The sequence below is a fragment of the Heptranchias perlo genome, chromosome 44, assembly GCF_035084215.1.
Source record: "Heptranchias perlo isolate sHepPer1 chromosome 44, sHepPer1.hap1, whole genome shotgun sequence".
NCBI classification, from domain to species: Eukaryota; Metazoa; Chordata; class Chondrichthyes; order Hexanchiformes; family Hexanchidae; genus Heptranchias; species Heptranchias perlo.
Window position 1 is genome coordinate 3,554,531 of NC_090368.1, and position 15,591 is coordinate 3,570,121.

General features: G+C 50.1%; 1 protein-coding gene across 2 annotated transcripts in view; it reads right to left on the minus strand.

Annotated features, from left to right (window-relative positions):
* Nucleotides 1-15,591, minus strand: part of smg5 (SMG5 nonsense mediated mRNA decay factor) — a 39,518-nt gene that overhangs the window by 22,106 nt on the left and 1,821 nt on the right. Inside the window, exons 2-7 of one of the 2 annotated variants that reach the window (XM_067975910.1) lie at nucleotides 11,172-11,270; nucleotides 7,974-8,097; nucleotides 6,023-6,179; nucleotides 3,935-4,024; nucleotides 1,982-2,071; nucleotides 89-167 (exon numbers count right to left, since the gene is read on the minus strand). In XM_067975910.1, coding sequence (XP_067832011.1) covers nucleotides 89-167; nucleotides 1,982-2,071; nucleotides 3,935-4,024; nucleotides 6,023-6,179; nucleotides 7,974-8,097; nucleotides 11,172-11,270 — 639 coding nt within the window. Of the gene's footprint in view, nucleotides 1-88; nucleotides 168-1,981; nucleotides 2,072-3,934; nucleotides 4,025-5,942; nucleotides 6,180-7,973; nucleotides 8,098-11,171; nucleotides 11,271-15,591 lie in introns of those variants that run through there. The other variant, XM_067975911.1, reaches the window with a different exon arrangement.

Consider the following 15,591-nt stretch of genomic DNA (forward strand, 5'->3'; position numbering starts at 1 on the left):
GGTTTCGCCATACTTTTTTTTAAAAAAACAGGCAGAGCGAAGATTGCGTGCAAGGCTGGGAAACCTCCAGCTGTTCGGTGTGACCTACCATCTGAGGTAGTAGTAAGTGGCCTCGACATTGTAATGTTTACTTCCGGCCAGCGTTCCGAGCTGGTTAAAGGGCATACCTGGAAAGAAAGCGCAGGATAATTCAGGGAAGATACCAAGCAAACCAAAAAAAAACAAGCAAGACAAATGATCCACAAGCAACAGCAGCCATTTTGATCAACGGCAGCCATTTTGATCAACAACTGCATCCATTTTGAATCAAAGTGTTTGCTCTTTGGTTTCCAATGGCTAAATACCGCGCGTGTGCAGGACGGCTGAACTGGTTTCCCACTTCCTATCGCTATCTGAATGTTACACACAAAATTTTGCCCAAGGCGAAACATTTCTCCCCCTCTTCACTTACCCATTTCTCCTCCTACTGTCTCGCCTCCTAGCGCTATTCTCCCCCCACCCCCCGCAAAGAAAAGGTGCTGACTCATGCTGCGGGACTTTACCCATAGGTGCCTTCCTCCCCGAGTGGCCATTCTTCACGTGCGTGGGGCTAGACAGCGAGCGTCAGCGAGCTGTTCGACTGGGGAGGGCATCACGGCCGAGCGCCGGCCCGGCCCGTCGTCCGGCGCTTTCCAGTGGCGATCAGGAGTGGGAAATTCTAGCTCCTCCCGGCCCAGGGGTACTGACTGTAGAGCTCACACTACCAACTCGCCCAAGATCAGCTAACGCCAAACAGACCAGGGAGTGCGTGCCTGGAGCCTTCCTGCTCCGTACAGTAAAACATTCTTGACCAAGTCAGGACCTCAAATATATCATAGAATCTTACAGCACCGAAGGAGGTCCATTCGGCCCATCTCACCTGTGCCGCCTCTTTGAAAGAGCTATCTAATTAATCCCACTCCTCGCCCCTATTCGAGTATTTATCTAATTCCCGTTTGAAAGTTATGACTGAATCTGCTTCCGTCCTCTCAGGCAGTGCGTTCCAGATAGTAACAACTCTTACGTTAAAAAAAAATTCTCCATCTCCCCCCTCTGGTTCCTGAGCTGGTACTGAACAAGAAACAATTATATCTCTCTCCCCACCCATCCCAACATCACCTCCTCCAGCCCCACAACATTCTCTCCTCCCCCCTCCCCCCGCCCCCGCCAATCCCTTGGAATCTCCGTATCTGCGACACCACTCCCTTGGGCCCAGCATTAGCAGTCATGCCTTGAGCTAATTACATCCCGTTCACTCCCTAAACCCTTCCACCTCCTTGACCAACTTTCAAAGAATTACACAGAATGTACAGCACAGAGACAGGCCATTCGGCCCAACAGGTCCATGCCGGTGTTTGTGCTCCACACGAGCCTCCTCCCCTCCCCCCTTCGTCTAGCCCTATCAACATATCCTTCTATTCCCTTCTCTCCCATCTGTGTATGTAGCTTCCCCTTAAATGTATCTGTGTTATTCACCTCAACCACTCCTTGTGGGAGCGAGTTCCACATTCTCACCACTCTCTGGGTAAAGAAGTTTCTCCTGAATTCCCGATAGGATTTATTAGTGACTCTCTTATATTTATGACCCCTGGTTCTGGTCTCCCCCACAAGTGGAAACATCTTCTCTACGTCTACCCTATCAAACCCCTTCATAATTTTAAAGATCTCTATCAGGTCACCCCTCGGCCTTCTCTTTTCTAGAGAAAAAAAGCACCAGCCTGTTCAATCTTTCCTGATAGTTATAACCTCACAGTTCTGGTATCATCCTCGTAAATCTTTTTTGCACCATCAGTAACTCCTCCTAATCTCTTTCTCCGGCTTGGTGTCCGATTTTCTCCTGCCGTGGATAAAGCGCTCTGGCACTTGTGTTTTTTTTTTAATATATATAAACGTTAAGAGGCGCACGTTTCCACCGTAAGCAGGAAAGCTCCTCCACCCCCTGGGGAACAAACGCCGCACTCACCCACTTGAGGCACCACTGACAGCGACTGGTAATAAAACCGCTCGGCCAGCTGCTCCGTGTCCACTCCCGCCAGCTCATTCTGATAACGCGCTGAAACACAGGACAGGACAGATACACTCTTTTTAAAAAAAAAGTGAGACGAAAAAATGTGGGTATGCAGAGGGATTTGGGTGTCCTTGTACACGAATCACAGAAAGTTAACATGCAGGTACAGCAAGCAATTAGGAAAGCAAATGGTATGCTGGCCTTTATTGCAAGGGGGTTGGAGTATAAGAGTAAGGAAGTCTTGCTGCAATTATATAGGGCTCTAGTGAGACCTCCCCTGGAGTACCGTGTACAGTTTTGGTCTCCTTACCCAAGGATGGATATACTTGCCTTAGAGGGGGTGCAACGAAGGTTCACTGGATTGATTCCTGGGATGAGAGGGTTGTCCTATGAGAGATTGTGTAAAATGGGCCTATACTCCCTGGAGTTTAGAAGAATGAGAGGTGATCTCATTGAAACATATAAAAGTCTGAGAGGGCTTGACAGGGTAGATACTGAGAGGCTGAAGAGTCTAGAACTAAGGGGCACAGTCTCAGGATAAGGGGTCGACCATTTAGAATCACACAGAACGTACAGCGGACAGAGATGAGGAAAAATTTCTTCACTCAGAGGGTTGTGAATCTTTGGAATTCTCTACCCCAGAGAGCTGTGGACGCTGAGTCATTGAGTATGTTCAAGGCTGAGATCGATGGTTATTTGGCTCTAGGGGAATCAAGGGATATGGGGATAGGGTGGGAAAGTGGAGTTGAGGTCGAAGATCAGCCATGATCTTAGTGAATGGCGGAGCAGGCTCGAGGGGCTGTTTGGCCGACTCCTGCTCCTATTTCTTATGTTTTTATGACAGCAGGAAAGGCGTAAAGCTACAGCAAAAGCAGGGTGGCCTCAATTACACATCGCGGCGAGGGGAATTTGGGACGTGCTGCCTCTTCCCTCTCCGGTTGCGCAGGCCTGCTGGCGAGATCAGCGAACTCAAACTTTCCACCCCCCACCCACCAGCTCGCGATTCCAGCTGAGGGCGTGGGCCAAAAGTGTAACCTCTAACAACGAGAAAGCACACACTGCCCTCCGATCCATCCCAGCTACCACATCAAAGACACAGGGGTCTCACCTCCAGCTATCCCGTAGGCCGCATGCATTGTGGATTCCCCCTCCCTATCTCTGTAACCTCCTCCGGCCCTACAAACCCTCCGAGATCTCTGCGTCCTCCAATTCTGGCCTCTTGCGCATCCCCGATTTTATCCGTCACACCACTGGCGGCCGTGCCTTCAGCTGCCTCGGCCCTAAGCTCTGGAATTCCCTCCCTAAACCTCTCCGCCTCTCTCCCCTCCTTAAGACCTACCTCTTTGACCAAGCTTGCTGTCACCTGTCCTAATATCTCATCTGGCTCGGCGGTCAAGTTTTTGTCTGATTTACGCTCCTGTGAAGCGCCTTGGGATATTTTACGATGTTAAAAGCGCTATATAAATGCAAGTTGCTGGTGAATGCACCCACGCTGACGAGGGGCCAGCCTGCCCACCCCGACGAGGGGCCAGCCTGCCCACCCCCCAAGCTGAACTGAGACCAGTCGGGACGGTGACTGATGCAAGCTCTAAGGAGGCCATTAGATGGAGGCGAGCAAGTGCCCCCTTTAGGTTTAGACTGGTTGGCATCGGACAGCATTAATGGCTGCCTCAGGTCCGTGCCCATCTGGGTTTGGGGGGGGGGGGGGCGGAAAGAAAGGTGAAGAGCAGCTTTGAGGCAGATTGTGCACCACTGCACTCTCCTTAAAAGGGGTGGGTCTTGCCAAGGAACAGAGCAAAGGAAAGACGACAGACAGACAGAGACAGCATTCTCTTCCCTGGGGCAGCCAGCCCATGTTGTTTAGTCTTGCCTGCAGTCCTATTCCCCCCCAGGAGTGTTGATACTCACCAAGGTCCCCCAGGTACATCAGGCATCTGTGACAAGCCATTTGTGCCCATTCCATTTCCTTGCCTGAAGCAGTAACCAGCTTCTTTCGGCCTGTACAGGAGGAGGAGAGAAAGGTGAAACCCTTCGAAAGTTCATTAATCACATTCAGACCTCAAACAGGGTTAAAAGTCGGGGAAAAAAAACTATTTCAGTACAACAGTTTTCAATTATTCCCCACCGTTCCTTTTGTAATCCCTCCTAAGCAAAGTCATCAAGTACAATCACTAATCTTCATAGTCTCTTTGTACCAATATGCAATAGGAAAGAATATGCACCTTAGCCAATACACTTAAATATGATATGCTTAATGCGTCCCTTCCAATGGCTCCCATCAATGCCACCCCCAGTGACAGACCTGTACACACCAGGCCACACAGTGCTACACAGTGGCAGGCCGGCGCCCACCAGTACTGTAAGTCAATGTTATTCTACCACCCTGTGTGTGAGAAGATTTCACTCCTGATTTTAAGGTTATGCCCCCTTGTTCTGGACTCTCCCCACCAGAGGAAATGGTTTCTCCGTATCTACTCTATTGAATCATTATATCATTTTAAACACCTCAATCTAATCACCCCACAATCTTCTATACTTAAGGGAATACAAGCCTAGTCTATGTAACCTGTCCTCATAATTTAACCCTTTTAGCCCTGGCATTGTTCTGGTGATGTGGAGACGCCGGTGATGGACTGGGGTGGACAAATGTAAGGAATCTTACAACACCAGGTTATAGTCCAACAGTTTTATTTGAAAATCACAAGCTTTCAGAGCTTACCTCCTTCGTCAGGTGAGTGACGAAGGAGGTAAGCTCCAAAAGCTTGTGATTTTCAAATAAAACTGTTGGACTACAACCTGGTGTTGAGAGAGTCCTTACATTTGTTCTGGTGAATCTGCACTGCACCCCCTCCAAGGCCAATATATCCGTCCTGAGATGCGGTGCCCAGAACTGAACGCAGTATCTCCGGATGGGATCTGATCAAGGCTGTGTGTGTAACTGAGGCATAACTTCCTCCCCTTTGTATTCCAGCCCCCTCGAGATAAAGGCCAACATTCCATTAGCCTTTTTGATTGCTTTTTTGTACCTGTCTACTGGCTTTTAACGATGTGTACTTGGACTCCCAACTCTCAGTCCCTAGTTTCTCACCATTTGGAAAATACTCCGACTTTTCTCTTCTTTCTTGGACGACCTCACACTAGCCCACATCGAACTCCGATTCAATGGTTAAGTGAGTGGACAAGGCTCTGGGGATAGTTGTGCATCTCCTTGGCGTTGGCAGGATATTAACGCCAAGCTTACCTACACAACATACACTTACTGCACCGCAAAGTGACACTTGAGATCACAGAACGATACAGCACCAAGGGGGCCATTCGGCCCATCATGCCTGTGCCGGCTCTTTGAAAGAGCTGCCCAATTAAGTCCCACTCGCCAGCTCTTTCCCCCGTACCCCTGCAAATTCCCCCCGCCCCACTTCAAGTTGTTAACCCAATTCCCTTTTGAAAGTGAATCTGCTTCCACCGCCCTTTCAGGCAGCGCGTCCCAGATCGTAAAAACGCGCTGTGAGAACTTACCAAGTGAATTAAAATCTTTCCCTCACCAACAGTTGCAGCCAAATCCCATCTTATTCTGCGCTCACCTCGTGACACCGTATGCACAGCAAGAGCCCGCCCACCTCTCCCGCAGGCGCCGACTCGCACTGCGATCCTCGGACGTCAGCAGTCCTCTAAAGGCGAGCGGCCCCTTCTTTTGCGTGTGAGCAGGAGCAAGAACCCTGGCCTACAGGCCAAAGTAGCACCCATTACGGCCACTCCGTTTGTGGTCAAGCTCAGCACAGACCCCCAGCAGCAATCCGCCTGGTCTGTGCTGCTTAGCACCAGGAGGTGGGCATACCCACTAAGCCAAGGAGGATGGATGGGAAGGAAGGGAGGGAGGGGGAGGGAGGGGGAGGTGGGGAAGAGGAGAGGAGCTCACCCTTGAATAAATCGACTCAACCTCTTGACTCTCTCTTTCAGGAACGAATTGACTTGCTTCCCCTGGCTGGAACAACTGACCTATGAGGGGGTCGGTGACGTGGGTCCAGTCAATGGAGCTGTGCAGTTCGAGCTGGTAATGGGACTGGACGTACAAGAGCAGATGCTGATAGAATCCGATGCCCGCAATCAGGTGAGTCCGGTAGGCACACTCCAGGGCACTCCGACTGTGGATATGCTGCAAGCAGACACAACACAAAGGGATCTGAGTGGGACAGAGGCAGAAGAACGTTTACAAGTGAACACGCCAACCAGAACCCACTTTCTGGCAATTAAAGTCAATCAATTAACGAACGATGTCAAGGGTGCAGAGGTTAATTACCGGAATGGTACCAGGGATGAAGGGCTTCAGTTAAGTGGAGAGACTGGAGTTGTTCTCCTTGGAGCAGAGAAGATTAAGGAGAAGATTTAATAGAGGCGTTCAAAATCACAAAGGGTTTTGATAGAGCAGATAGGGAGAAACTGTTTCCAGTGGCAGGAGGGTCGGTAACCAGAGGACACAGATTGACGGTAATTGGCAAAAGAAGCAGAGGGACGACAAGGAAGAAAAACGTTTACGCAGCAGGTTGTTCTGATCTGGAATGCACTGCCTGAAAGGGCGGTGGGAGCAGATTCAACAGTAACTTTCAAAAGGGAATTGGACAAGTACTCGACAGGGAAAAATTTACAGGGCTATGGGGGAAAAGAGTAGGGGGGAGTGGGACTAATCGGATAGCTCTTTCAGAGAGCCGGCACAGGCACGATGGACCGAATGGCCTCCTTCTTGAGCTGCATGATTCTAAACTGTAATTCTACGAGCATTTACAAGTCAGCAACCTCCTGTTATTGTGGCACCACAGCAAAGAACGAGTCTGAGTAACTAGCTCGGGACTACGGACCTTGAGGGGTGGGGGAAAAGAGAAGCAGGGAGGGCAGCTCCCTTTTGTGTCAAGTTCACTCCCAAGGTGGTACACCTGGTGATGGGAGATTGAACCCGAGTCAATCTTTACAACTAAGCCGGTTAGGGGAGACCAGGGGGTCACAATCTCAAATTACGCAAGGTCGGAATTAGGTCAGACGTTTGAAGTGGTTGTTTTCCCAGAGAATAGTGGGACCTCTGGAACAGGCTGCCGGCTCGTGCGATGGACACCGCGATTCGCTGGATTCCTTCGAGCGAGAGCGGGACCTGTTTCTGGCTGGGGCGGAGATCCCCTCGATCAAAATGGCAGGTACCGTACGACAATGAATCAGGACCAGAGGGTTCTCCTAGACCGGTTTCGATCGCCTAAGGGGGTCGGAGGGGCATTTTCCAGACTCCACCTCCCCCCGCAACCCCCTTTAATCGGCGGGGTTTTCTTAAAATCTGGTTTAATCGCCTCTCCCAGGAGATCACGTGGTGTCAGGTGGGGAGGGTTTGTATTGTGATGCACAAGGGATTATAAATGTGTGGGACGAGCTGGACGGGCTAGAGGGTCCTTTTCCCGTCTTTGTTCGTATGTTTGTATCTTTTGAGAGAGACTCAGTAATTCGACCCCGACACACCCCAGGGCACTGTTACTGATCGGCCAGCCAGCCTGGCTCACCTGGAAGGGGTAGTCCTCTCACCAGAGGCTGGGATTCTTCCCACAGGGCTCCAGGTAAGGGTATGGAGCAGCAACCCTGCCCAAATTGAGACCCCCCCCCCCAACGGGATCGCGAGACCAACTGGAGCACCTCGCGCACTGCCCCAGTCGAAGGGACCAAACCTCGGATCTGAATGGGGTTGCCCACCAGGACGTACATTTACCACGAGGGGAAAGGAGATACGCAGTACTGGCAGCTTTGGTCAAGTTTCCTCCCTCTCTCCTGGCCTGCTCCAGACGGTCCTTGGCACCGTGCGCCGAGGGGTTAAGAGATTCGGCCACTATTCATAGTCAAACCGCTGCACCCCGACCCAACGAGTAGTCGGGCCCCAAGAGCCACGCTGACCGGTTTACAGGGCCCAGCTGGTTACCTTCTTATTGGTTTTGACGAGCTGGATGACTTCATAGTAAACCTTCCTCCAGAGAAGCTCCTCAGCCTTCCGCCCGTAGTCCACAGGATGCAAAAACATGAGCTTCACGCAGAGTTCCCTCAGCCTACGGACCGAGAACACGAACACACAGCTTTGTTAGGCAAGGGTATCGAGGGTTACGGAACCAAGGCGGGTAGATGGGGTCGAGGTACAGATCAGCCGCGATCTAACTGAACGGCGGAACAGCCTCGAGGGGCTGAATGGCCTCCTCCTGTTCCTAAGTTCCACACAAAAACACTGGAGCGAGCACAACATAGGAACAGAAGGAGGCCATTCAGCCCCTCGAGGCTGTTCCACCATTCAATGAGATCATGGCCGATCTGTGACCTAACTCCATATACCCGCTTAACCAAAGGAATTAAAGGATATGGAGCCAACAAAAATCAATCAATCTCAGGTTTAAAATTAATTGAGCTAGCATCAAGTGCCGTTTGCGAAAGAGAGTTCCAAACTTCTACCACCCTTTGTGTGTAGAAGTGTTTCCTGACTTCACTCCTGAAAGTCCTGGCTCTAATTTTTAGGCTATGTCCCCTAGTCTTTAGCTCCCCAACCAGTGGAAATAGTTTCTATCTACCCTATCAGTTCCCCTTAATAGCTTGAAAACTTCAATCAAATCACTCTAAATTCCAGGGAATACAACCTTAGTTTGTTAAATCTCTCCTTGTAATTTAACCCTTGGAGTCCAGGTAACATTCCAGTAAATCTACGCTGCACTCCCTCCAAGGCCAATATATCCTTCCTAAGGTGCGGTGCCCAGAACCGAACACAAACTCCCTGTTCGGAGCCTCGTATGATCGATATGTATACCCCTCCCCCACCTTCTCCTGAAGTTCTTGAACCAAAGCCCCCTCGTTTTACACGCGCGGGTCCGGATAGGGATATTCAACCACGTGAGGGGCACTAATGCCAAGCCCAATTCTGTCAACAACCAGACACATGCACCGGAAAGCTGGAAACGAGACACTCGATCACTCCTCCCTCGTGCTGAGGTTAAACATAGTGATGTACAGGCACCACCAGCAGAAATCAGCTAATCGGCAAAAACCGGGAAAACTAATCTGGGACCTGCGGCGTGCGCGTGCAGGGCTCAGGAGCCCATCCGACAGAAGGTTTTATTTTTGTTGTTGAAGGGGGCAGATCTATTTTTGCGCTCAGCAAGTAGGGTCAGTGTTGTGAATTGGAAAACCCTCCCGTTTTGTTGACCGCTGTCAGGCCCGGGCTCAGTGGATAGCTCTCTCTCTCTCTCTCTCTCTCTCTCTCGTCTCCGAGTCAGAGGGTCATGGGTTCGAGTCCCCACTCCAGAGACTTGAGCCCATAATCCAGGCTGACACTCCCACTGCCAGTACTGAGGGAGTGCTGCACTGTCGGAGGTACCGTCTTTCAGATGAGACGCTAAACCGAGGCCCCGTCTGCCCCTCCCAGGTGGACGTGAAAGATCCCACAGCCACTATTTCAAAGAAGAGCAGGGGAAAAAAAGCAGATTATCTGGCCATTATCACATCGCTGTTTGTGGGATCTTGCTGTGCGCAGATTTGCTGCCGTGTTTCCTACATTACAACAGCGACTACATTAATTGGCTGTAAAGCGCTTTGGGTCGTCCTGAGGTCATGAAAGGCGCTATATAAAAGCAAGTTCTTTCTTTCACCATATGAAACCACAAGAGACCGAGACCCCGAGAGACCGACTTGCATGCACTTTTATTTCGGGAGGGGGTCCAGAACAAGGGGGTATAACCTTAAGAACATAAGAAATAGGAGCAGGAGTAGGCCAATCGGCCCCTTGAGCCTGCTCCACCATTCAATAAGATCATGGCTGATCTGATCCTAACCTCAAATCTAAATTCATGCCCAATTTCCTGCCCGCTCCCTGTAACCCCTAATTCCCTTTACTTCTAGGAAACTGTCTAACGATGTAGCTTCCACAGCTTCCTGGGGCAGCAAATTCCACAGACCTACCACCCTCTGAGTGAAGAAGTTTCTCCTCATCTCAGTTTTGAAAGAACAGCTCCTTATTCTAAGATTATGCCCCCTAGTTCTAGTTTCACCCATCCTTGGGAACATCCTTACCGCATCCACCCGATCAAGCCCCTTCACAATCTTATATGTTTCAATAAGATCACCTCTCATTCTTCTGAACTCCAATGAGTAGAGTCCCAATCTACTCAACCTCTCCTCATATGTCCGCCCCCTCATCCCCGGGATTAACCGAGTGAACCTTCTTTGTACTGCCTCGAGAGCAAGTATGTCTTTTCTTAAGTATGGACACCAAAACTGTATGCAGTATTCCAGGTGCGGTCTCACCAATACCTTATATAACTGCAGCAATACCTCCTTGTTTTTATATTCTATCCCCCTACCAATAAAAGCCAACATTCCATTGGCTTTCTTGATCACCTGCTGCACCTGCATACCAACTTTTTGATTTTCTTGCACTAGGACCCCCAGATCCCTTTGTACTGCAGTACTTTCCAGTTTCTTGCCATTAAGATAATAACTTGCTCTCTGGTTTTTCCTGCCAAAGTGCATAACCTCATTAGAATTAGAGCCAGGCCGTTCAAGGATGATATCAGGAAACACTTCTTCACACAACAGGGAGTGGAAATCGGGAACTCCCTCCCCAAAAAGCTTGAAAATGTAAAAACTGAGATTGATAGATTTTTGTTAGGCAAGGGTATTAAGGGTTTCAGAACCAAGATGGGTAGATGGAGTTAAGATACAAACTGGTCATAATCTAATTGAATGGCGGAACAGGCCCGAGGGGCTCCTCCTCCTATTCTTATAATTCACAAGGCCCTGGAGAGGATCTAATTCTCCCCTTTCCCAGACCCCACACACCCGTCAGCCCCACTCTCACCACCCCCCCCCCCCTCCCTGGGCTCCCAGTTCCTCTAGTGTGTTGATTTGAAAACCACCCTCGCTCCCCCAAACCCCTCCGCCCTCATTACCTCTCTCCCCTCCTTCAAAAGCCTGCTCAACCTGCCCGTGCTTTCCATCACCCTGCTTCCTAACCCAGTGTAAAACATCTGACGAGGTTGTGTTACGCGGGCGCCATTACAGAAAGGCGAGCCGCTGATTCGGAACCAGACGATAACCTGAACTATCAGCAAAAAGCCCCTCAGCCTCCCCTACTTGTGCCTACTTGTTCCGCAGGCTGATGTTTTCAGGTTTGAAGACCTCCCGGTACGCCATCTTGTTGCCGACAATCACGTCCAGCCGATGAACTGCTTCCACCACGGCCCTGCAGGAACAAACAGCAACTCAGAGCGGGTACAACAAAGAAAGAAAGACCTGCATTTCTAGAGTGCCCCTCACGATCTCAGGACGTCCCGCAACGCTTTACAGCCAAAAGAAATTCTTTTGGAAGTGTGGTCACTGTTATAACGTAGGCAACACGGTAGTAAATTTGAGCACAGAAAGCTCCCGCAAACAATGTGATAATGACCACATCATCGGTTTTAGTGATGTTGGTTGGGGGATAAATATTGGCCCCAGGGTTGAACTCCCCCTGCTCTTCTTCGAAATAGTGCCCGTTGGATCTTTTACGTCCGCCTAAGAGGGGCGGACGTGGCCTCATCCGGAAGACGGCATCTCCGACGGTGCAGCACTCCCTCAGTACTGGCACCGGGAGTGTCGGCCTGGATTTTGTGCTCAGGTCTCTGGAGTGGGGACTCGAACCCACGACCTTCCGACGCTGAGGCGAGAGCCACAGCTAACAAAGACCAGAAGTCCCGGCATAAAAGCAGGCCGATGGCAAAATGCTGCCGCTGGGCCCGGTTTATCGAGACCACTGGGTAGATAGGGGTGAGATGATGTTCTGCACACCGAGTTCTGAATCGCAGCCGTAGGAGGGCAGTGAGCAGATGCCCAGTGCTCGCCCCACAGGCATCCTGGGCCACCCTCAAATAGCAGCTGGTGTCAGAACAACACTGGGAGAAGCCTGGACTTAGAACAATCTCAGGTGAGGATAGTCAAAGGGCCACAGGAAAGGGAACGAACGCACAGACACAGGTCTAATCACTGGTCTATGCTGAATGAACTGAGCTCGGCTAGGACAATGGCAGCAATACAACTGGCCTCTCCACACCCCCTGGGCTAGAAAGGATGGTGGGAGAGGGGAGGGGCAGGAGGAAAATCAGCCGGGGTTTTGGGGGGGGTGGGGGGGGGCGGGTGGGGGCAGGGTTCGCGCTGCTGATCGCAAACCAGCAACCCCTACTGGAAAGAGTGCTTGCAAAAGCATAGACACCGAATGGCGATCGGACAGGGCCTGGCTGCGATGCTTCTACAGTCGAACAGCCGGTCTATTCTCTCACATGAACAAGAGTCAGTGGGGGTCGGTGCTGGAGGACAGACGACGCCAGTGGAACTGCACCCCAGTGTGAATCGCCGGCTTCAGTACCAAAGGATAACAATCGCACAGTCAATAAATCAGCTGTGGGATATGTTCCCTCTGGTAACGAACTCCACCACCCACCACGGTATAAAATCCCCCCCGAAATTCCCAAGCCCTTTCATGCAAAACTGACTGATAAAAACCTAGCTTGCATGATACATCACCATAGCAACAGAGAGAGAGTGCCAATTTCCTACCAAGAATAGCCCACCCCTTGTGTAAATTGAGGAGGTGGGGAGTGAAACAGTTCTCTGAACTACTGCAGAGGTATTCCAGCAACCGCCCCCACCCCCCACTCCAGACCACAACAGGACACTAGAAATGGCCAGTCCGTGCTCCATCAAATCCTTTATTTAAAAAAGGATACACATTATCTCCCCCTTTCCTCTCCTCATGCACCACAACGATACCGGGGCTAAAAGGCTTAAATTGCGAGGACAGGTTGCTTAAACATGGGGTCGCATTCCTTTCAGGTTAGAAGGTTTGAGATCTGATCGAGGTGTTTAAAATGATAAAAAGAATTCCATAGGGTAGATAGAGAGAGAGAAACTATTTCCTCTGGTGGGGGGAGTCCAGACCAAAGTGGGGGGCATAACCTTAGAATTAGAGCCAGGCCGTTTAGGAGAGAAATCAGGAAACACTTCTTCACACAAACACTCTCCCCCAAAAGGCTGTGGATACTGGGGGTCAATTGGAGCTTTCAAGGCTGAGATCGATGGATTTTTGTTGGGTAAGGCAATCAAGGGATATGGAGCAAAATATGTTGCGGTACAGATCAGCCATGATCGAACTGAATGGCAGAGCAGGCTCGAGGGGCTGAACGGCCTCCTCCTGTTCCTAAGCCACAGTGCCACTGGCACCCAGTGAAGTCTCGGCCAAGTGGCCGCTCTCCCTAGCCTGCAGGCGGCTGAAGCAAAATATGTCGCTCCCATTGCCACCCTGGGCTTCGGAAATCCCCGCTGGGGTTGGGAGACCGAGAAGGAAATGGGGGGGAAATTATATACAGGTAGTAGATCTGAAAAAGAGGAAGCCAATACTGGAAGGCTGAAATGGACTCACATAGAACGTACAGCAGAAACAGGCCATTCGGCCCAACTGGTCCGTGCTGGTGTTTCTGCTCCACGCGAGCCTCCTCTCTCCCTACTTCATCTCACCCTATCAGCATATCCTTCTATTCCTTTCTCCCTCATGTGTTTATCCAGCTTCCCCTTAAATGCATCTATGTTATTCGCCTCGACCACTCCATGTGGGAGTGAGTTCCACATTCTCACCACTCTCTGGGTAAAGAAGTTTCTCCTGAATTCCCGATTGGATTTATTAGTGACTCTCATATTTATGGCCCCTGGTTTTGGTCTCCCCCACAAGGGGAAACATCTTCTCTACGTCTACCCTATCGAACCCTTTCATAGTCTATCAGGTCACCCCTCAGCCTTCTCTTTTCTGGAGAAAAGAGCCCCAGCCTGTTCAATCTTTCCTGATGGCTGTAACATCTCGGTTCTGGTATCATTGTTGAACATATACAAGGACAGAAAGTGCTGATGATGCAGAGCAGCATTTGTAATGGGGGGGGAAAGTGCAAGAAAATCAAAAAGTTGGTATGCAGGTGCAGCAGGTGATCAAGAAAGCCAACGGAATGTTGGCTTTTATTGCTCGGGGGATAGAATATAAAAACAAGGAGGTATTGCTGCAGTTATATAAGGTATTGGTGAGACCGCACCTGGAATACTGCATACAGTTTTGGTCTCCATACTTAAGAAAAGACATACTTGCTCTCGAGGCAGTACAAAGAAGGTTCACTCGGTTAATCCCGGGGATGAGGGGGCGGACATATGAGGAGAGGTTGAGTAGATTGGGACTCTACTCATTGGAGTTCAGAAGAATGAGAGGCGATCTTATTGAAACATATAAGATTGTGAAGGGTCTTGATCGGGTGGATGCAGTAAGGATGTTCCCAAAGATGGGTGAAACTAGAACTAGGGGGCATAATCTTAGAATAAGGGGCTGCTCTTTCAAAACTGAGATGAGGAGAAACTTCTTCACTCAGAGGGTGGTAGGTCTGTGGAATTTGCTGCCCCAGGAAGCTGTGGAAGCTACATCATTAAATAAATTTAAAACAGAAATAGACAGTTTCCTAGAAGTAAAGGGAATTAGGGGTTATGGGGAGCGGGCAGGAAATTGGACATGAAGCTGAGTTCGGATCGGTCAATGCCCTGTGGGTGGCGGAGAGGGCCCAGGGGCTACGTGGCCGGGTCCTGCTCCGACTTCTTGTGTTCTTTAGATTTGTGGTTGGGATCAGATCAGCCATGATCTTATTGAATGGCGGAGCAGGCTCGAGGGGCCGATTGGCCTACTCCTGCTCCAATTTCTTATGTTCTTATGTTCTTATGAAAGAGAGATTTCAGGTAGTCCAAAACCCCAACACCACTGACAAGAGAGGCCGCACCACAAACATTAACCCATCCTGATTCTCTGCACAACAGATCTGCTCAGTTATCTTTTATCTCCTTTGGGATGGACTCCGATACAGGAGACTGAGTTTGCGGATCGACCCAAGGCAGGTAACCCCAGGTTCCCCCCTGGAGGACAGGGCCGGGTTTGCTGCAGCTCTGAATCAGACTCTAAGGGGTTGGAGGGGAACACGACTGTGCAGATAAGCGGTGAAAGTCCGCAGCCAACCCCCCCCCCCCGCAAATCCTATCGGATTAAATGAAGACGTTCACCTTCTCTTTTTCAAAACAAAAAGCTCGGAATTGATTTACACTGGGAGACAGAAGCGAGTGTATCTGGAGATGTCGTTCCAGGTTGCTATAGTTACGACACCCCCTACACAATCTGCGAAGACAAACCACAATCCCTCGCAGGCAGCCAATGGTGCATATTGGAAAGGGTTTTTTTTAAATAACAGGGGCGGGGTAACGGGGTGATTACATTCAAGATGAAAGAAAATGACTATCTTCTCAACTCCCACACTCATTTTACATTCAGTGTCAAACTCAGAGCAAAATAATCCAAGCTGTCTCCACTCTTGCCATTGTGTTGACTCATGCAGTCTCCTGCTCCAACGCACTCTTTTCCCGGGAATTCAAGAGAGGCCTTTTTTTTCTTCCCACAAACTGGTAAAACCCCAACTTGGTATCACCTGATTGCTACTATCCCGATTTACCTCACA